At 42.4% G+C, this 21986-nt stretch overlaps 1 protein-coding gene and 1 pseudogene across 1 annotated transcript in view; one reads left to right on the plus strand and one right to left on the minus strand.

The window, feature by feature from the left end:
- The window catches only part of Wdr33 (WD repeat domain 33), a 105903-nt gene that overhangs the window by 12075 nt on the left and 71842 nt on the right, over positions 1-21986 (minus strand). The window contains exons 8-17 of the mRNA XM_055625428.1: positions 17826-17952; positions 14812-14966; positions 14636-14714; positions 13455-13565; positions 9092-9186; positions 8326-8412; positions 7946-8085; positions 7227-7379; positions 5934-7019; positions 2558-2666 (exon numbers count right to left, since the gene is read on the minus strand). Of these exons, the coding sequence (XP_055481403.1) occupies positions 2558-2666; positions 5934-7019; positions 7227-7379; positions 7946-8085; positions 8326-8412; positions 9092-9186; positions 13455-13565; positions 14636-14714; positions 14812-14966; positions 17826-17952 (2142 nt within the window). The remainder of the gene's footprint in view (positions 1-2557; positions 2667-5933; positions 7020-7226; positions 7380-7945; positions 8086-8325; positions 8413-9091; positions 9187-13454; positions 13566-14635; positions 14715-14811; positions 14967-17825; positions 17953-21986) is intronic.
- LOC129689967 (40S ribosomal protein S2-like) lies at positions 15663-16536 on the plus strand (annotated as a pseudogene).

Genomic DNA, 21986 nt, shown 5'->3' on the forward strand with positions numbered 1-21986 from the left:
AAATATGGTGGTATCATTAGCAATTTGTTTTTACGGACAGGAATTTCATTTGAGACTTTAAAAAATATCTGAGTATATATGCAATGGACTGTTTGACAGCTACTAACCAAACTACTGTAGCCACTGCAAGCACACAACTATTCTCTGTCAACATTTAAACCGATTTTTAAGGAAGGTATAAGCAAGGCATGGTGGTAAGTCCATGTGATCTCAGCACTCAGGAGGCCAAGGAAAGAAGATTACAAAGAGTTCAAGGTTGCTGGCCAGTACTTTGTAGCAAGGCCTTATCTCAAAATAACCCTCCACCCTGCATATAAATAACTAAGAAGGAAATACAAACACACTCCTGCTTTTAAAACAACGTTTGAAAATGCAATCAGTCCCTCCACTCACCCAGCTTATGCTGTCTGTTACTGTTTCTTATCAGTAAGACAACAACCTTCTGGTCCTAGTCAATTGAAATTTCTAGTCCCCATCCACGACTCCCACCTTTCATTTCTTTGCACTTCCCCAGCCACTTTAACTCCTCCTTTCCTCTCAGCGTGGATCAAAACTTGGAAATCTCAGCGTAAAACTGTGATGTCAGAAAGTCTCTCTGCACTTGAGCTTATGTAGCCTTTCTTTGGGAATCCACCTCCCCTAAGAGACAAGCCCTCAATACTCAAGTGTTCTTCCAGCTCTACTGGCTAGTTTTCTGTCAACCTGACACAAGCTAGAGTCATTCTGAAAGAGGGAATCTCAATTGAGAAAAGTTCCTACTAGACTGACTGGTCTGTAGGGTAAGCCTGTGGTGCTTGACTAGTAATCAATATAGGAGGATGCAGTTCAGTGCACAAGCTGTCAGCCCTGGGCTAGAGGTCCTAGGCTGTATAAGACAGCAGGCTATGAGAGCAAACCAGTAAGCAGCACCCCTCCATGACCTCTGTATCAACTCCCACCTCTAGGTTCCTGCCTGACTTCCCTGGGTGATGGATGGACTCATAAGCGGTAAGGCGGAAAAAACCCTTTCCTCCCCAAGTTGCTTTTTCGTCATGATGTCTTATCGCAGCAATAGCAACTCTAAGTCTAACAAGACAGCTGCTTGTCCAACTTCAGGCTGTCAGAATTTAGTGTGACTTGAGATACAGGTAACAACTCACCTGAGGATACTACATATATTCTGCTTCTAACCCTATGAACAACTCATCTCACCATCTCTGTTTAAAAGTAGCCTGTCTACTTTCTTCCAAGGAAAGAAACCTACCACTACAAACGGTGATGTTGTGTTGGTGGCAACTAATCCAGGAGGGGATGGTAGGTCACTTGCATGTCTCTCCCTTCTCCCTCTGGTCCCTAGGAGAAAGAGGGGAGGAAAGGAAGCAGGGAGGGAAGGGAGGAGGAAGGAGAGAGGGAGAGGGGGAGAGAGAGGGGAGAGCAAGACAAGCAGGAACAAGTGGAGATACATGAAGGTGTGGCAGGAGAGGCCACTTCATTCATTAGTGAAAGTACCTAGTGGATGACAAAGTCCCTTCCCAATGGTAAACCCCAAGCCTCCAAGAAAACTCTCCATCTTCTTTCTCTCTTGCAAATCCTTCTGTGTATCTACTGCTACCATTTCTATGCAACAGGGATGGAAATAAAAGCTCTCTGATTCCCTGCCCTTTCCTACCTCTAATATCACACATAAATTCAAACCTGAGCTTCAAATGTTTAAATTCCAAGGGCTGTAAGTGCTGGCAAAGACTTCTCTCAATCCAACAGGATAGGACAAAAACACCTGTACCACATGGTGCTGTGGGCTTGGACAGTTAGTAATAAAGGCATTTATTTAGTACTGTGACATACAGTCTCCACAGTGCCCCATGTGCTACTGTATTGTCTTTCCTATGGGTGCCCAACTAGACCACTCCACTCCTACCTCACTTCTGTTCACATTCCCTCAAGTTCTTCCATGCTGCTTCTCCTGCCAACCCTTATCCTTTACTCCAACTTGGCCCACCTGGCAGCAAGAGCTCACTGACAGCTCAATCACTGAATAGTAACTTCCAAATTGCTACATGCCCTAAATGCTGACAGTCCTCACCTTTGCTTTTCATAATCATTACATTGGTTTCTTCTTTTCAAATGGTGCCTAACAACACATGCAGTTTAAGAATCTAATATGGTACAATGGGCAAAGGTGATGGATAATTATAACAACACTGTTAAGGTCCTGCATTCTCTACCCTATCAAGGAGCTTAAAGCAGAGGCAGTTCTGCTCTTTGGAAGGCTGGAAGCATGGACCTGCATCCCACAGGCACAAGATCTACTCCCCATTCAGTGTGGGCTGGGCTGGCCCGAGGCACAGACACAAATGCCAGGTTGCTCAGTGATTTCACTACCAGTCTCTGGTGGTGTGGAACTCATTTTCTCTGGCCAGCATCACTGCCTAAGGAAACATTACCTATGACAACAAAAGACAAAGCAGAATTCCCAGCAGCTCCAATACCACTGTAAAATTAGCAACAAAACTATTTACTATAAAATGCACACGACAGCAGTAGAAAAAAAACTCTTCCTAAAAAAGTGCATATTTACCTTTGTTGGGGCCAGGTCCTTGTCCAGCGTTCAGAGGAGGGATGCGGCCTTGTGCTCCCTGTTGCCCTAGGCCTGGTATCAAGGGCGGGGGACCTGCACTCTGTCCTTCCTGAGAGGATACATGTAAACATGGGCATGAGACCACGGACAGTTACTTGTTCATACAGAGAGCAGAGCAACTGTAACACATGAAAAACTGGCAGAACTAAATACCTAGTGATATTAAAATAAAATTCCCCTAAAGGGAAGATGGCTTGGTAGATAAAATGCCCTGTAGTGTGAAAACCAGATGGAGTTTGAATTCCCCAGTATCCAAGACCAAAGCAACAACAAAACAGAAAGAAAAATGCCTTCAGTAACGCAAAAGCAGAAATTTCTGGGGGTTTGGTTTATTTAGTGTATGTGCATACAGTATGCAGGACAGAGAAGGTCAGATGTTCTGTTCTATCACTCTTCACTTCATTCCTGTGGGGAAGCCCTCTCACAGAAGCTAGAAACAGAGAACAGGGAGCCTGTCTCCATCCCACGGTGCTGGGATTACAGATCCCTGAGTGGCCACGCCCAGCTTTTTAATGTGAGTGCTGGAGGTTCAGGTCCTCATGAGTGTGCAGCAAATGCTCTTATCCACTGGGCCATTTCCAGCCCTCGATGGCAGAAACGTCTACACTGCTTTGTTGCCCACATTTAGCCTTGAATAGTTCTTATCAACACCTTCCATGCTGCTATTTTAACACCCAGATTTCCTCAAGTAAAACAGCAAAAACAACTGGCTTAAAAAAATCTACTTGATCAAAGTGGAGAAAGTCAGATTTTAGAATATAAAAAATAGGAACAAATTTTCCATCAAGAAAATTCTGGGATCTGAAATACCCTAGATACAAGTATGGCCTAGTAGCAAGTCTTTTAGACTCATTACAACTAGAGATTTTAGAAACATGATGTTTTTCATGCATACATTATTTTTATTCTATGGTACAATAAAAACTTACTGAATTTCCTCAGAAACTAAGGCCTGTCCTCTTCTCTAGCATGTCTAGAGTTTAACTTGTCATATAATACTAATGTTTATCTTTTTATAATCCTCTAAAATGAAAACTATTATTCTATAAAACCAAAACCTGTTAAAAACCAGAATAAGTAGTATATACGTACAAGTGAACACTGAATTAATAATATATATATAATATGTGAAGTTTTAAGGCAACTTAGGATGACAGATCTGAATTTTATCCTAAATTTATTCCAAATTCCATAAAGTGGAAATAACTCAAATGTCACATATTTCTTAGACATTTTCAAATTCTGGAAAATCTACAAACCACTACACAGCATGTCCTTGCTTAGGCTCAGTAATCCAGTGGTTACACTCCACACTGCATGCACATGGGGCAAGCTAAGCACACACGCAAGTCAGAGGACAACTTGTGGATGCCAGCTCTCCTTCTGCCTTTTGGGCTCAGGGGACTCAATATACTGTCAGGTTAGGTCGGCAAGTGCCCTTCTCTGCTGAGCCATCACACTGGCCCAAACGGCTGTCTTTTAGGTCATGGATTCTCAGTGGAATTTGGAAAGCAAAACAGGACTAGCATGTATGTGCTGAAGGTCTATCTCGTGCCTGCCTAGCATGCACAATGATCCCGGGCTCCATCCTGAGCCTTCTCCTTCGCCAGCAAAGGTAAAGAAAAAAAAAAAAGATTTTGTTTTGTTTTGTTGTTTTTCAACACAGGGTTTCTCTGTGTTGGCTGTCCTAGAACTCACTCTGTGGACCAGAATGACCTCTAACTCACTCCTGCATCTGCCTCCTGCGTCTGATCACCTGCATCTGCCTCCTGAGGCGTGCACCACCACCACCCAGCTAAAACAACAGCAAAAAAATCTTCTGTGTTATCTTTCTCACACAGTAGTATTCTCTCATCCGGTAACTTAATGCCCTTCAGAAAAAAGCTGGAAGTAGGATGGGGGTGGGGGTGGTCAGTGTTAGCTTACTTTTGTGCATACAACTGAGTTCTATCACGAAGACCAGGTGTTCACACCCAAATAAGAGTCATCACTTCATAATCGAACACTATTTACTAACCCCTCGAGTCCCAGCTGTCCTGTGTAATTTACCCTAAACAAACTCCCCTCGCACCATTGCTCAAATCAATGAATGAGTGGCAAACTTCTTTAAGACACAGTCGTTGAAAAGGACCAAAGAAATACCTACCAAACAGTCCTTCCTACAAATACTGTTTTTAACTTTAAAATGTATGGTTACATATACCTTTAGTCCCAGAATTTGGGAGGCAGGGGCAGGGGAATCACTGACATAGAATCCAGCCTAGTCTAGTGAGCTCCTGGCCAACTACAGCGACAGAATGAGACCTGTCTCATAACATCAATATATGTATGGGGGATGGTGTTCTGACATGTGGACAAGGATGACCTTGAACTCCAGACCCTTCTGTCCCAAGGCAACATGAACCACCATGCCCAGTTTTATACAATTCCAGAGACTGAACCCAAGATGTCACATATGCTGGCAAAGCATTTTTTCAAATGTGCTACATCCTTATGCTCCTACAAATAACGACAGGTGAAAATAGCTTGAACAGAACTTCATGCACAAGCAAATTATTTTTTAATACTCTGGTCTGGAATTGTTTTTTCTACAAATACATCCACTGAAATGAAGACAGTGAGGCAGATAGCTTACAGTACCCTTAAAAGCTCCAAGCCATCTTTAAAAGTGATGCATGCATGACACACACAGCAAATAGATATGAATAAATGTAATTAAAACAGCAACAATAGGAGGCACCTCCTACCATGCGTAATGACCTGAATTAGATCTCCTGAGGCCCAAATGGTAGTTGAGACTCAATTTCTACACAGTCCTCTGACTTCCACATGCGTGCTGTGACATTCGTACATGTCACATGTGTGCACATGCATATAAAATAAATATAATTTAAGAAATAGTTAAAGTGAAGTGGACAGAGATGTTGAAGGTAGGCTGCTAACTTGCAGACCCATGGAACAACCAAGCTCAACAGTCCAGAAAAGAGACTATGACAATTGTACAACTGTTCACAACCTAGCTCGCTTCCTCCTTAAAGCCACTGCTCTTTTGGAGCCCTGGCAGAAGTAATGGTATTCCATTGAAAGCTCATAATGTAAAAAGTAAAGACACGAGATCTGTTCAATGATGGCATAATTAACTCTTCATCTAGGTCTCATCATGTCCCTCCAGCCAGGCTGCCGCTGTTGTAAGCCACTATTGATACTTCAGGAGCAGTTAGACCCAGCTGTAACTGCTTTTTCACATCCTTATTTGTTCTGTACATAGACTCCTTTCCCACATGTTAAATGTGTACAAGCTGGAAATAAATGGTACCTGATTGAAGGGGGCCCGGGGCCCATCACCTAGCAGAGGTGCCTTCTGCTGCTGGAATGGTATTGGCCCTTGAGATGGATGTGGCCCTCTTGCCGGGTTCTGCTGTCCCTGAGGTCCAGGGGGTCCTTGCATGCCACCCTGGGGTGGAGGTCCCAAAGAGCCCTGAGGCGGCCCCTGCTGCCCTTGAGAACCTGAGGGCCCGCGTAGTTCCTGTGGAGGACCTAACATTGATCCCTGTAGTGGAGGCCCCTGCAGGCCCCGCATCTCCTGGGGACCTCTCATTTCCTGAGGGCCATGGCCCAACAATCCACTTGGAGGATGAGGTCCTCTCATCTCTTGAGGTGGGTGGCCAATCATTATCCCTTGAGGAGCAGGACCCTGATTCTCCCGAGGTCCTGGAGGCCCCTGCATTCCTCTTGGATTCAGTCCCATAAGAGGTCCCTGAGACACCGGACCTTGGATTCCTTGAGACCCTGGTCCACCCTGCATCCCGTGAGGATGAGGAGGCCCTTGCATTCCTCTGGGACCAGGTGGCCCCTGCATTCCTTGAGTACCAGGAGGCCCCTGTGGGCCCATGTGGCCCTGAGGAGCAGGTGGACCTTGGGGGCCAATGTGACCCTGTGGTCCAGGTGGACCCTGAGGACCCATATGACCTTGAGGACCAGAACTACCTTGAGGTCCAGGTGGCCCTTGAGGACCCAAAGGGCCATGAGGTCCAGGGTGCCTCTGCATTCCTTGTGGACCGTGAATGTCCTGAGGCCGTGGCAGTCCCTGGGGAGGACCCTGGGGTCCTTGTGGTCCCATGAATCCTTGTGGTCCTCCACCTCCTTGATGCAATGGAGGGCCTTGTGGTCCCATTTGTCCCTGGGGTCCAGGGGCTCTGAACTGGCCCTGTGGACCTGGAGGCCCCATTTGAGCTACCATTGGTATCTGCTGAGATGGATGAGGCTGCTGAAAACCTTGAGGAATCTGAGATATTGGGCCTTGACCAGAAAAGGGCTGAGGTCCAAGGAGAGGGGTGCCAGATGAGGGAGGAGGCTGGATCTGATCAGCCTGCTTCTGTGCAAGCCGTTCAATTTTAAGTTGCTGGAAAAAAAAAAATCAGTGTATTGAATAAATAAAATAAGTTAGAGCCTTCAAAGACTGCTATGTTGCTTTCTGACATCCACATGAACATAAGTACCTGCACACACACGTACACTAAATAAGAAAGTATCATTTAAAAACAACAATAAAGGGGGGTAGAGAGGACATCAGTCAGAGATGCCAGCTCTATTTTCTTAGTTCACATACCTCTAAAAGCTGTGGATTGGTATACTGTAATGTGGCCATTTCTTGTTCAATTTCTGCTTGTGTTTTTTTCTTCTCTTCTAATTTAATATCCTCTTTCCTGTCATTCAGGACCTCATTTGGAGCAGGAATTGGAACTTTATTTTGCATCCAGGCCTTAACAAAGAAGAGAAAACTAAATTATACACAAGCATGAACATTATGATGGGTTGAAAAACAGTCTCTAATGTCATCAATATACATGGCTGAACTGTCTTTACCTCTAAGGCCAATTCTTTGTGACATAAGAATAGGAGGGAGCAGGTGTAATAGCAGTTGGAAATCACCAAAATTATGAAAGCTAAAAGTTATTGTTGGGTATTCATAACAGTTCATATGGTGATGGCTTGGTCCCAGGTGATAATGCTTCAGGGAGGAAGTGAACATTCCTCCCTGAACATAGGCCGCAACATAGTTTGCCTGCTGATTCTTTCTCTTCCCTCTGACAATGTAACTGATAAAAATGAGGCAATAGTAAAAGAAGGCATAGGGAAAACTAATGTCAAGCTAGCATTTAACTTTACAGCAGCAAATAGGAAATATGTTAAAAAACAAGAACGTGGGAAGAAGGCACCAAAGGGCTAGGTGAGATTATTCAAAGACATCTACCTGAGAGCATGAGTTAAAGGAACCATGCACAGTCTCTTAGGAAAAGAATGAGGTGGCCACTGCTAGTGACTCACCTGCTGGAACTGAGCAGGAATGGGCTTTGCATATGGGACTTTCTTCTGAGGAACTTTTTTCTGATCCTTTTGCATTACTTCCTCCATTCCCCAATCCAAGCCTGGAATTGTCATTTCAATTTCATTAGCTTCATCTTTCCCTGAAACCACAGAAAAAACTAGTTAGTCCCTTAAACAAAAGAACATAGCCACTTAATAAATAAACAAACTATGGGAAGAATAATTTTTAAACATTAGTTTTAATCATTTTTATTCACAATTCTCAACATAAGCATGTGAGCCTTTCAACACCATTTATTAACAAATTAATTTGCCATGAAATTAAGACAGAGGTCTAGCATAACTTAAAAAATTAAATGGATAAACATAAATGCCCTTACCCATCTGTTCTTGCTCCATAGCTAATTTCAGTTGCTCTGGTATTCCCATCCCTGGGATCACTGCCAGACTATTAGGTTCCAGGTCATCTACAAATAACAGACCCAGCGTCAACACAGTTTCATTGCGTTCCCTACAGAAAGATGCTTTATAAAAATAGCATCGCTAGGCGCTGTAGCACATGCCTTTAATCACACATTCAGAAGACAGAGACAGGCAGATCTCCATAGACTATATAGTAAGTTAAGTAAGCCAGGAAAACAAAGCGAGACCCCGTCCCCAAAAACATACATACCCATACCAAAATGAAACCAAAAAAGAAAAAAATAGGTCATACTGATAATGATTTAGGAATTAATGAATTATAAAATTAAAACTAAAGCTGGGTGAGCTGGTACAAGTCTTTAAACCTAGTTCTTGGGAGGTAGAAGCAGGTATATCTTTGAGTACAAATAAAAAACTAAATTATGCAGTGTGAGGATTGAGAACAGAGCATCAAGCATGCTAGGTAAATACTGGATCACTTAGTTATATCCCTTGCCCCAGATTCACTTGTACAAGCCTCCTAATACTTAACATTTATAATGTGGGCCAATATGGTGGCCCACGCCTGTGATCCCAGTGCTCTGGGAGGCAGAGGCAGGCGGATCTCTGAGTTGGAAGCCAGCCTAGTCTATAAAGGGAGTCCAGGAGAAACCCTGGGAAAAGAAAAAAAAATTTATAATGAAATATCATGAGACTTCCAAAGGACAAATATGCAGATCTTACCATACTCTACTCCATCTTCAGACATGCCAGGTAAAAGGTTCAGATTATATCGATCTCGCATTTTATCACCTGGCCGGTTTCGAGTCCAGAATTTGCTGGTGAAATAAATGGAATAATGGGAGAAAGAGGAGCATAGTGTCAGTGTTTTTTTTCTCTAGGCACAATAGCACACATCAAGTTTTCACAATATCATTCTTTTAAATATTTTAATTGTGGAAAGAACATTTTAAATCAGAAGGCAAAACAAAATTTAAATAACCAAAATTAATTCCATCTCTTTATAATACCTTTATGTCAACCACTACAAAAATGGCAGATTAGAAGCTGTAATTCAGTGAAGGAAAAGAACCAGGACAAGAAAGAATAGACTCAGGCTATGTATGATGGGACTCTTTTGTAATCCTGGCACCCTGGAGGCAGATGTAGGAGAAGCAAGAGCTTAAAGTCATTTCAACTACACAGCAAGTTGGAGTCTAGCTTGGACTACATGACTCTTTGTTTTAAAAAGGGGCAGGGGAATGAGTAGACGTAGAGAAAGAAAACAAAAACATCAGAAACACAAAGAGAATGGTAAAATGGCTGGAAAGTGCAGAGAAAGAAGGGATAAGAAAGTAAAGAGAAAATAAATAAGCTCAGGTGAGATGTATAAAAACCTCCATGAGTGAAAACACCAGCCACAGCTGCCACCTAGCTCTGGGCCATACTGCTGCCCAGCCTGGGTCAGCCAGGAGTACACTAACCTTCCTGAGTGTGGTATCATAGAACAGTGAGTTGCATTGCAGAGTTGTGACCAGGGGACGATTGCATTATGGGCAGACACTCTAAAAACACAGCACTGGATGTGAAGACTGCAGCATAGTGTGGGAATCTGAAGCTGAGATTCTCACTGAGCTCAAGAACGGACAGCATCACCCCAGCCACTGACTAGTCTGGCAACAACATGGAAATCAGGAGACCTGTCCCCAGTATGGCACAATGTAGCCAACAGATAAAAGTATTCCCACAGTGCTGAACACCACTGGTGAACATGTACCTCCCCATCCATTTGGAAAAAAAACACAAAAACACGCCACAACAAATGTAAATACAAGCATAGGTACACTATCCATGCTCCCTACACACCTCAAACACAGAAATCCTAGTGTGGAAAGTGTAATCTCCATGTATTAGAGAGGGTGACTGGCAGGTAGAAGTGAGCAGAATAAAAAATGTCTCAGACCAGGAACCTTCTACCAAAAGCTGAGTCAAACACAGAAACTCTTTTGTGTTGTTGTTTTATAGTCAAGATCTCCCTGTGTAGCTCTGGTTGGCTTGGCCTTAAACTCACAGAAATGCCTTTGCCTCCTGGAATGCTGAGATTACAGGCGTACCCCACCACAGAACTCTGATCAGCAGGGATCTAGCCTGTTTGAATTACTGAGACCAGCAGCTCTCTCTCCACCTGTAGAGCCAGCTATAAAAAAACCCAAAGGGTAGGGGAACCACAGTCAACCCAATTAGGAAGGATACTGACTGATGTTATATTATGTCCCATTTCCTTTTATTTATTCATTCTGGTGAAGAAAATCACTTGATTCTAATTAACACACAAATAAATAATACATTTTAAAAGGCCACGTAAACACCTGCCCAACCCTAATTTCTACAGAACTGTGGTGGTTTGAACAACATAAGACCCACGTAGGCTCTGGCATGTGAACACTTGCTTCACTGGCAGCACTATTTGGGGAGGTTTAGGTGGTGCAGTCTTGCTGAAAGAAGTATGTCACTGGAGCTTACACAGCCCTACTTCCTGTTCCCTATTGGCCCTCTCTGCCTCTTGCTTGCAGTTGAGGGTGTGATCTTTCAGGGTCCTCCCCTGCCATATGCCTACCACTTGCTGCCATGGCTCTGCCCTGCCATGATGTACTCCTGTCCCTCTGAAACTATAAGCAAAGTGAATTTTGTCTTAAGTTCCCTTTGCTGTGGTGTTCTGTCATAGCAACAGGAAGGTAACTAATTAATGCAAGATCTCAGTTGCTCGGTAAAACTCTCTCACTAGCAACCCTGATATCCAGAACAGCATGGGATGAAATATTTCAAGCCAGAAAATAAACTCCACGCCAAATTAAAGAACACATTAAGTGAATACATATCTATCGTGGATAGCTTCAGATGGCAGTAACACAGACCTAGACATACCTGAGAAGAAACAACCTCAAATGACAGGCCTGTAAACAGTGGGGGCATTTTCTTGATTACTAACGTAGGTGCCTGGCCCATTGTGTGCAGTACCATCTTCAGGCAAATGGGTCTGGGCTATATAATAAAGGAGTTGAACATGAACCTGAGAGCAAGAAAGTGAGCAGTGTGCTCTATGGTCTGTGTTCCCAGTCCCTGGCCTGAATTTCCAAGGAATGAAGTGTGATCCAGCAGCTGACAGATGAAATAAACCCTTTCTTACCCAGGCTGCTTTCAGTGTGGGGTTTATCACAGCAACAGAAAAGCAAAATAGGACAATGTCCAAACAGTTTTTCATCCCAGTAATGTAAACTGATTCAATATATAAAAATCAATAAATGCAATACAGTACATAAATAGAATTAAAGACAGTAACCACATGATCATCAATAGATATGGAAAAGACCTGTGACAAAGTTCAGTATCACTTCCTGGTAAAAGCCCTGAAGAAAATAGGAGTAGAAGGAATGTTATATTCCCCAATTTAACAAAGACTATGAGACAACTAAAAATATTTCTCCTAAAATCTAGAATGAGACCAGGATACCCATTCTCTCCTTATTTACTCAGAGAATGCTCAAAGCCTTAGCTAAAACATTAATCTAGAGAATGAAATAAAAGGAACAGAAATAGAAAAAGAAGCCCAATTATTCCTTTTGGCTGATGACATGATCCTGTAGTTAAAAGATGCCTAAAGACTCTACTAGAAAATTCTTAAGCTAGTTAAACACTTTTTTCTTTTTTGTTAAAATTTATTATTTTTATTTATTACAATTTATTCACTTTGTATCCCAACTGTAGCCCCCTCCCTTGTCCCCTCCGTCTTCTCCTCCCATGCCCCTCCCCTGTCCACTGATAGGGGAGGTCCTCCTCCCCTTCCATCTGACTCTAGCCTATCAGGTGTTATCAGGACTGGCTGCACTGTCTTCCTCTGTGGCCTAGTAAGGCTGCTCCCCCCTCAGGGGGTGGTGATTAAAGAGCCAGCCACTGAGTTCATGTCAGAGACAGCCACTGTACCCAGTACTAAGGAACCCACTTGGATACTGAGCTATCATGGGCTACCTCTGTGCAAGGGTTCTGGGTTATCTCCATGAATGGTCCTTAGAACATTTCTATTGGCTTGAATACTGAACCAATACTGAACTTTCTAAGAAAGACCTAACCAACCCCTCCAAAACAAATAAACAACAATAACAACAACAAAAAGAAAACATTATAACAGCTTCAAAAAATTAAAAAGAACAGGCCTAGCAAGTCCATATCTGTAATCCAAGTTCCTAAGAGATGAGGCAGCAGGATCAAAAGTTTAAGGTATCCTGGACTACATAGTGAGTTCAAGACCAGCCTGGTATACATGAAACCCTATCTTAAAAAAAAAAAACCTAAGCAAAGAGATGAAAATATCTCTACAATAAAAACTTCAAGACACTAATAAAGAACTAAAGAACAGTAGATGGAAATTCCTACTCTAGTGGATTGATACAATTAATACTACAATGCTGAAAACGATTTGCAGATTCAACCCAATCCCCTCAAAATTCCAATGATTATACATAGAACTCAAAAGGGTAAAAAGATTCTAAAACTCACTTGTAAACAACAATAAAAAACAAAACAATTATTAAAAAAATTTTTTTAGCCAAATTAATGCTTAACAGAAAGACCAATACTAGAGATATTTAACACTTGATCTCAAATTATACTACAGCCTGATTGTTAACAAAATGGCATGGCACTGGGCACTGGTGCAAAAATAAACAATAGAATAGAGAGCTCAGAAATAAATCAATAGGTCACATACATTTAATTTTGACAAAAGTGCCAAAACTATATCCCAGGAAAATGACAGGTCTTTCAGCAACAGTGCTGGGAAAACAAGATATACACATTTAGAAGGAATGGGGCAGGGAAGTAGAAGAGGAGAACAGCTAAGAACAAAGATTATTCACATGTGAACATGACTAAGAAGCCCATTCCTTTGCATGCTAACTGCCTCTCCTCAATAAGTGTCTCCTATAAAAATGTTTCTAAAAAATAATTTGAAATATAAAGCGATAAATATTAAATAAATACGTATCATATTTATTTATATTTATTACTCCCTGAGTATGAAAATGTCTTGGTATTTTCAGTAGAGTCTTACCTAGTATGGTCATTTGATCCTGAGCAGAGAATATGTCCAAGAGGATGCCAAGCCAAACTCCAGATCATTCCTTCATGGGCCATCTCCATCCCACCTACTTCCTTCTCAACCCTGCAAACAGTACCAGCGAAAGAAACTGTTGAACCAAAATTACCATAAGAACAAAAACAAAGCAAAGGAACACCAAAAACATGGAAATAAAACAAAAGGATATTTTGTTTTAGTATGAAAAAAGAGCTATCAATATCTTTTACTTTGAATCTTGTCACGGTCATGTGTTACATTAGTTTTTCATGAGTAGATTCAGTCAAACATAAAAGAATTAAAGGTCTACAAAGGTTCCAAAACAGCCAGGGATACATAAAGAGACACTGTCTCTAAAAGGAAAAAGATGCTTCACAAAGTATTTCAACTAAGGACTCTATTTCATTCTTCCATAATTTCTATATCCAAAACACAAGTATTATCTTGCTAGATTTACAAAATTTAAGCCTGCAGGACAGTCTCTGATATGGACACATTTCCATAGAAAATTGAAAGATTTTACCATATTTATATACATTTGAGAACTCTTTTCATAAAACATACTCCTCCTTGCAGCCATTTTATAGTCATCACAACACTATAAAAGATACAGTTGCATGATTTGGAGGCCAGTTCAAAACGGATTTTTATTTAAATTTCTTAATATGTGTATGATGTGTGTGTGTGTGTGTGAGATGTGTGATGTGTGCGTCTGCGATGCGTCTGTGAATGTTGTGTGTGATGTATATGTATGTGTGGTGGGTGTAATTCATGGTGTGTGCGTGTGGTATGTGTGATATGAACGCATGCACACATTTTGGAAGAGAACTCAGGTTGTCAGGCTTGCTCAGCAAGTGTTTTTACCTGCTGAGCCATCTCACTAGCCAAGATCATTCATCTTGATCTGAGTTTTTTAAACCCAAATCTGCCATGAAGGACCCTGTCTTCATACGTGGAGAAGCTGAAGTCACAAGCAGTGGCCATGTACATGTATTTCTAAAAAAAAAACCTCCAATGGTGAGTCAGTCTCTAGCCACCAAAATTTCCCTAGCTAAGGCTCCAAATACAAGACAGCAGGATATCTCTGCTGCCATACCATGTGGGAATGTGTGTACACACAAACATTTTCATTTTTCTACACAGTAAATGGTACATACCCAACATGCCAGAATAACAAAGACCCATCAGATCCTCCACTGGCAAAAAGTCCTTCATGAACAGGATGCCAGGCTACAGCTGTAAAACAAAAACACAGAGGCAAATGAATGATTACAGGGTGAGATAGCTGCAGGTTAAAGGTCACCAAAATGAGAAGCACATCACAGCCACTGACCTGTGGCTTCCTTCTTGTGACCTCGGAACACTTGAAGCTCTTCTTTCAGGTTTCGGATATCAAAAAGCTTACAGAGATGGTCACGAGATGCCGTGAGGAGCCAATTGCCATTGAGGTTTAATTTCACTTCCATCACTGTGTTTTTATGGGCATGACTAGAAACAAAACACCAAGAGTATAACACGTCAGAATGCAAAACAAGCATCACTTAATATAAATGGTCCTTTTTGTTGAAAGCACAGAGATGAAGATGGCAAGAGGTATGGCCTGGTAGTAATAACCCATATATATAAAGTTAGATAGGACCACATTTAAAACTACTTGAAAATTCCTGTTAGGGGACTGGAGAGATGGCTCAGCAGTTAAGACCACTGACTGCTCTTCCTGAGGATCCAGGTACAATTCTCAGCCCACATGGCAGCTCAAAACTGTATATAACTCCAAGATCTGACACCCTCACACAGACATACATGCAGGCAAAACACCAATGCATATAAAATAAAAACTAAATAAATTATAAAAAAAGAAAAAGAAAAAGAAAGCCCTTGTTAGTGCCAGGCAGGATGGCACACACCTTTAATACCAGCAAAGGTGACAGAGGCAAGGCACCTGTGTGAGTTCATGGCCAGGATGGTCTACAAAGGTTCCAGAACAGCCAGGAATGCATAGAGAGACACTGTCTCAAAAAGGAAAAAGTAAAAAAAAAAAAAAAGACAAAAAGAAACAGGAAGAAAATAAACAATACCACCTCTGTGAATGATAGAAATAAAGTCTAACATCTAAAAACAGCTCTCAAAATCCAGCTAAAAGAGCAATGGGCTTCTTCTTCTTCTTCTTCTGGAAAACCCCAAATGTCTGATGACGCTGGTGTAGCAGGAGGGCCCAGAGGACCTGGGACCCAGGATTAGGAGGCCTCAGCAGCTTCCCCGGAGGGGGTGTTATGGGTGAAGAGGTCTTAGGAGCCAAAGCTGAGGCCAAGGGGCTCATGGAGGTAAAGCCAAAGACAAGGAGTGGATCCCTGTCACTGAGCTGGGCTGCCTGGTAAAGGACATAAAGATAAAGTCGTTGGAGAAGATCTACCTGTTCTCCTTGTCCATTAAGGAATTGGAGATTACTGACATTTTCCTGGGTGCATCCCTAAAGAATGAGGTTCTAAAAATCATGCCAGTGCAGAAGCAGACACGGGCTGGCCAGCGTACCAGGTTCAAGACTTTTGTTGCTGTTGGAGACTACAATGGTCATGTTGGTCTTGGTGTTAAGTGTTCCAAGGAGGTAGTCACTGCCATCCGAGGAGCCATCATCTTGGCCAAGCTTTCCATCGTCCCTGTGCGGAGAGGCTATTGGGGCAATAAGATTGGCAAGCCCCACACTGTTCTGTGCAAGGTGACAGGCCACTGTGGCTCTGTTTGTCTCATCTCTGCTCCCAGAGGCACTGGCAATGTCTCTGCTCCTGTGCCCAAAAAGCTACTGATGATGGCTGGTGTTGACCACTGCTACACATCAGCCAGGGGCTACACTGCCACCCTGGGCAACTTTGGCAAGGCCACCTTTGATACCATCTCCAAAATCTGGAAAGAGACTGTGTTCACCAAGTCTCCTTATCAGGAATTCACTGATCATCTAGTGAAAACCCAGACCAGAGTCTCTGTTCAGAGGACCCACGCTCCAGCTGTGGCTACCACATAAGGGTTTTTATACAAGAAAAATGAAGTGAATTAAATCTGAAAAAAAAAAAGAAAAAAAGAAGAAAAAAAGGGATTCTGTTGGACAGAAAGGCTCATCTAAAAAAAGGGAAGTACTTAGAATATATAAGCTGATAATCAAGTTCATCAGATTTGAAAAATTCAATGTTTCTCTCAGTAAGAGAGAGTATGGCCAGGCGTGATGGTACACACCTGTAATCTCAGCATTCTGGAAGGCATAGGCAGGTGGACCTCTGTGAGTCTGAGGACAGGCTAGTCTACAAAGTGAGTCCAGAACAGCCAAGGATACACAAAGAAACCCTATCTCAAAAACAAAACAAAGCAACAACAACAAAAAAAAAAACAGAGCAGAGAAGCAGGGACAAGTTTAGATATAGTGTGAGGGTTAATTTGAACTAAAGACAATGCTTTTTCCCAGGCCCTAAATAATGCTTAAACCCAAGGGCTCACAGGTACCATGTGATAGCCTCACCTTAACCAATTTGAGCTGTGCCTGTTTTGTTTCCAACTAGGGACAGGATATGGCACCTATAGGTCCCCATAGAACACATTCATGTAGCTGTAAATAATTACAAATAATGCCAATTAAAAAAACCAAACACAGCTACATAAGCAAGCAGGTCTCCTCAAGGGGGCAGAGGGGCAGAGACAGAGAGGAGGAAGAGATAGGGAGGCAGGTAGGGATAGGGAGGAAAAGAGGAAAGGGAGAGAGAGGTGAAGAGAGGAGAGAAAGAAAAGAGGAGAGGCAGAGGGGGGAGAGAGGAAGAGGGAAGAGGGAAAGGAAAAGAAAGAGAAGAGAAAAGGGGAGGGAGAAAAAAGAGGGGGAGAAAGAGAGAAGAAGGAGAGGGAAGGGGGAGAAGGCAAGAGATGGGTGAGTAAGGAAGGGAGGTAAGAGAGAGGAGTGGGATAAATAGAAAAGTGATGGCAGGGGAGGGAAAGGAGGGGGAAATACAGGAGAAGAGGAGAAAGAGAGAAGAGAATTGGCACAAAAATAATAGGTGCCAGGTGTTCTGAGGAGACATGGAGACAACATCTCCATCTCATCTTCCTGCAATCCTGTAGAATAACCAAGGTACAATTTAGGTCTGTGGCAGAACAAATATCTGCTTTCATGAAAAATTTAGAGATACGTCACAATAAACATAACTAAATATAATTAAACATAACGTAGCCAAAGATTGAAGCTCGCCTGTGTCCAAACCACTTTTTTGGGGGGTTGGGGGGACAGAAGAGAAAGCTAGAAACTAAGTCGTGCAGGCTGTCTTTGGTCCCTCCTCTTCCAGGGAACACAGAGAGGTTCCTACCACTTACAGTGTTGCAAGACTCTGCCCAGTCTTGGGATCCCAGAACTTGATTGGCTGTTGGCTATCTTTACTTCCTGAAACGACTAACCCTTTGGTTGGATGCCAGTCTACACACTTCACATCAGCACCATGACCTGTTGGGAAAACAAGTCAGAACAAGAACCTCATTGGTCATATGCGCTACAAGTGGGGCTCCATTCTAAATGACACCAGCAGAGAAACCTAGCAGATGATCTGGTCTTAGTGCTTGATGTAAATAAACTTCCTGAAAGCTCTGACTAGAAGTCTGCTGGACTCAGGGCCAGCTCCCCTACGATGCTGAAACTCTCAGGGCCAGCCTTCTTCTCTGTGAACTAAGTGCATCTTGCTCACCTACCTGCTGGCAGGTCAGCCAAAGCTTTTTGGAAGACGGTCTTTTAAGCTTTTAATGCTATTCCTGATTCTTTTACTTCTAAGAGTCAACCTATACTGTTCACTTCAGTATTCCTTCTTCATGGTAGCCTGGAAAGAACACAAGTCCTAAATCCAGGTTTAGACATCATGGGTTTTTGAACAGGAAGACAGTCTAGTTTTTTTCCCCTGTTATTTACTGAAGTATAGGAGGAAAAACTTTAAATGTCTGATTCACACATAAGTTAATATGTAACAAAGAATTAAGTTACTAAAAATCGCAAATGTAAAAGGTCAAAATGAACAAAGCAATGTTTACAGTTTTTGAAAGGCTGGATATTATACAGGGTCAAGAGAATTTTATGGGGTAAATGCACTAAAAGGTAGGTGAAGACTAAGAACTTTTTAGAGTCCTCCTTTACCTGAAGCAAATTTGGGTCTTAGAAATTTCATGTGAGAAGCGAAAAGGAGGAATGAACAAAGATAAAAAGAATTGAGAAAGAGGGGAAAGATGGTTTTAAGACATTGAAGTGATCTATATTCATTCAGAAGGCAAAAAAAAAATTGTATCATGTATATCTATGTATATGGATTTGAGCTCATCTCCGACCAGTTCTCCCTCTCCCCCTATCCTGAAGAAGGCGGGGAGGAATGTACCAAGATCCTGTGATCTCATAATCCCATGCCATAAGGATGTTCAAGAGGATTTCTCTAAAGGATATGTTGATGCAGTTTGTTTTTAAATTATCTTAAATAGGGTTCAGGTATATTCCAAAGGAACTGGCATACAGCAGCACAGTACTCAAGGAGTATAGTCCTATAGGTGATTCAATGGCACAACTAAGATGCTCATAATACTAAGCTTACTTTTGTTTAAATCAATATACACTACCACCATAAAAGGTAACAGAAGAATGTCCTAAGGGACCACATGCATACCATGATGTAAGAAAACAGAAGTATAGGCACCACACTGGGTAAAGAAGAGCTTTCCCCATAACTGGGGAAAGAAGAGCTCTGCAGTTATACTTTGAATCTTACTAAGAAAAACAAGTGAAGACCTAAAGTATTCCATCCCTGAACCCACATAGTGGAAAGAAACAACTCCCCTAAGTTGTCTTCTGACCTTTACAAATGCACCATGTATACTGCACTCTTCTCCAGCCTACACACACAAAATAATTAAAAATGTAATTTTTAAAAAGAAAGTAAAGGACTGGTGTGTCTGAGCATGGTGGTGTGCACCCAGAGTCTTGGCACTTGGCAGGTGGAAGCACAAAAATGAGGAGATCAGGGGCAACCTCAGCTGCACAAGTTAGAAGACAGCCTGTGCTAAATGAGACCCTGTCTCAAAATAGCTGGGCTGGGGGCTGAGCACAGTGGCATAAGCCTCTAATCCCAGGCAGAGGCAGGCTACCCTACTCTACACAGAGAATCCCAGGCTACCCAGGGATACATAATGAGATGCTATCCCAAACCAAACCAAACAGGGTTGGAGAGATGGCTTCTTGGTAAAGCACGAGGGCCTGAGTTCAAATACTCAGCATCCACATAAAAGCGAGGGTAGCAGTGTCCAACTGTGACTCCAATTCAGGCAGTGAGAGATCCATCCTAGAAAACTGGCTAGCCAGTCAATCTAGCAGGAAGGGTGAGATCCAGGTTCAACCCTGTCTCAAAACAATATGATGGAAAAGTGACTGAAAAACGAGAATTCAATGTCAACCTCTCAGCTCCACATGAGCCCACGTAGACAAGTGTGCTCCCATAGATGACAGCACCACCCACATACACAGAGACACGGAAAAAAGAACTGGGAACAATGAACCCTTGTTGTCCTCCTACCCTGCCCCCGAGACCACCAAAAGTTTGCTCAGGGAATATAAAATCTAGGGGTCACTTTTATCTAAAAATATTACACACAGCCATGTATGTGCATGGATCTTAACCAATCAAATAGAAGTTTATGCATAAGCAATGTGCTCTTAACCACTGAACCATAATCTCTCTGGTTCCTATTGTTATTTTTTTTAATCTGTAATAAAAACACAATATATTCATGTGTGATACTCACCTAAGCAAATAATGTGCCGAGTCATCAGTTCATATGAAAAAAACATTCTACAGCATAATGTGGCAGAGCAAGGAACATACAAGTATCCCTGAATGTATCACTGGAGCCTCTGCTGGTCCTGATGCTTCTACCTCCCAGGGCTGGAATTGCTGGCATGCAGCACCTCAGCTTACCCAGAGCTTTGTGGATAAGCAAGCAGGATGCAGCAGTGTAGGCCCAGCCACAGGGCATGTGCTCTTAAGCACTATTCTATTTCTTACAAATGAAGATGAGTTTAAAAGCTACATGAGGAGGCACACCTTTAATTCCAGCACTCAGGAGGCACTGGCACGTGGATCTCTGTGAGTTCCTGAACAGCCTGGTCTACATAGTGAGTTCCAGGTTAGCCAGGGCTACACAGAGAGAAGAGACAAATAAACAAGAATGGAAAAAAAAAAAAAAAGCCTCAGAAAGAACAAAATATTTGCCTCCCTGCTCAGGTCTATCTGCATGAAGACATCTGAAGGGAGCATAGCAGACAAGAATTAGAATGGGGAAAGATAATTTATCCTTCAGCCTTTACGTTACACTTGAGGCATATGCATATAATTGTTTAAGTAATTTTTAATTACCTATTTTCTTTACTGTGTTCATTTTTCTTCTTTTTCTTTTTCCCCCTCCTCCAAGACAGGGTGTCTTTATGTAGCCCTTAGCTGTCCTGGAACTGTAGACCAGACTGGGCTTGACCTCAGAGAGATCTGCCTGTCTCTGCCTCCCAGGACAGCCAAGGCTACACAAAGAAAGCCTGTCTTAAAAACAAAAAAACCCACATTTGTAGAGCACATTTATATGTTTTTTTATTTTTGTGTACGCATATTTGTGTGCTGGGGCTCTAAGCTGCATGTAAGGGTGTAAAGGAGATGCCTCTATCGCTCCACACCTCATTGTTTTTTGAGGCAGGGTCTCTCACTGATCTCGAGCTTGCCCTCTTCAGCTACAGTAGGCTAATAAGTGAGTCCTCAGAAATTATCTTTGAACCCTACAGTGCTGCAGCTACAAGTTCATGGCATCACACCCAGCTTCTTCCAAACTCAGGTCTTCATACTACCACAATAACTTTACTCTCTGAGCCATGTTCCCAGCCCCACTATACTTAAAGAGTACAAATAAATCAGGCTGGAGAGATGAGCATTGGCTGCTCTGCTATTCGAGAGGACCTGCCTTCAATTTGGAGTAACCACACGGTTGCTCGACAGTTCCGGGGATCCAATGCCCTCTCTTGTTCTTTATTGAGTATCGGGCATGAATGTGGTACATAAACATACATGCATGTAAAGTGGTAATTTTGAAAATAAAAGTAACTTAAGAAAACACATACAGCCTAACATTTGTGGCCTAAACACACACACAAATGGGTCTGGGGAAGGGGGTGGGGAGGTGCACACACTAGAGAACACAAGGCCACACGTGGTGGCCACCACGCTTGTAATCCCACCTGCAATCCCAGCACTCTGAAGGCTGAAGCAGGAGGATCTTGAGTTCAAAATCAGCCTGGGTTACATATTGAGTTCCAGGAAACAAAACAAACAAACAAACAAACAAACAAACAAAAAAACCTGCTCAAGAATGCATAAACATGTACAAAGAGAATACAAACTGAATTGGGCTAAATGGTACAGCACTTGCCTAGCAGGAACAACACACATAAACACACTCCATAGGCTCGAA

This window comes from Psammomys obesus, unplaced genomic scaffold, assembly GCF_907164565.1.
Source record: "Psammomys obesus unplaced genomic scaffold, mPsaObe1.curated_primary_1811, whole genome shotgun sequence".
Taxonomy (NCBI): domain Eukaryota; kingdom Metazoa; phylum Chordata; class Mammalia; order Rodentia; family Muridae; genus Psammomys; species Psammomys obesus.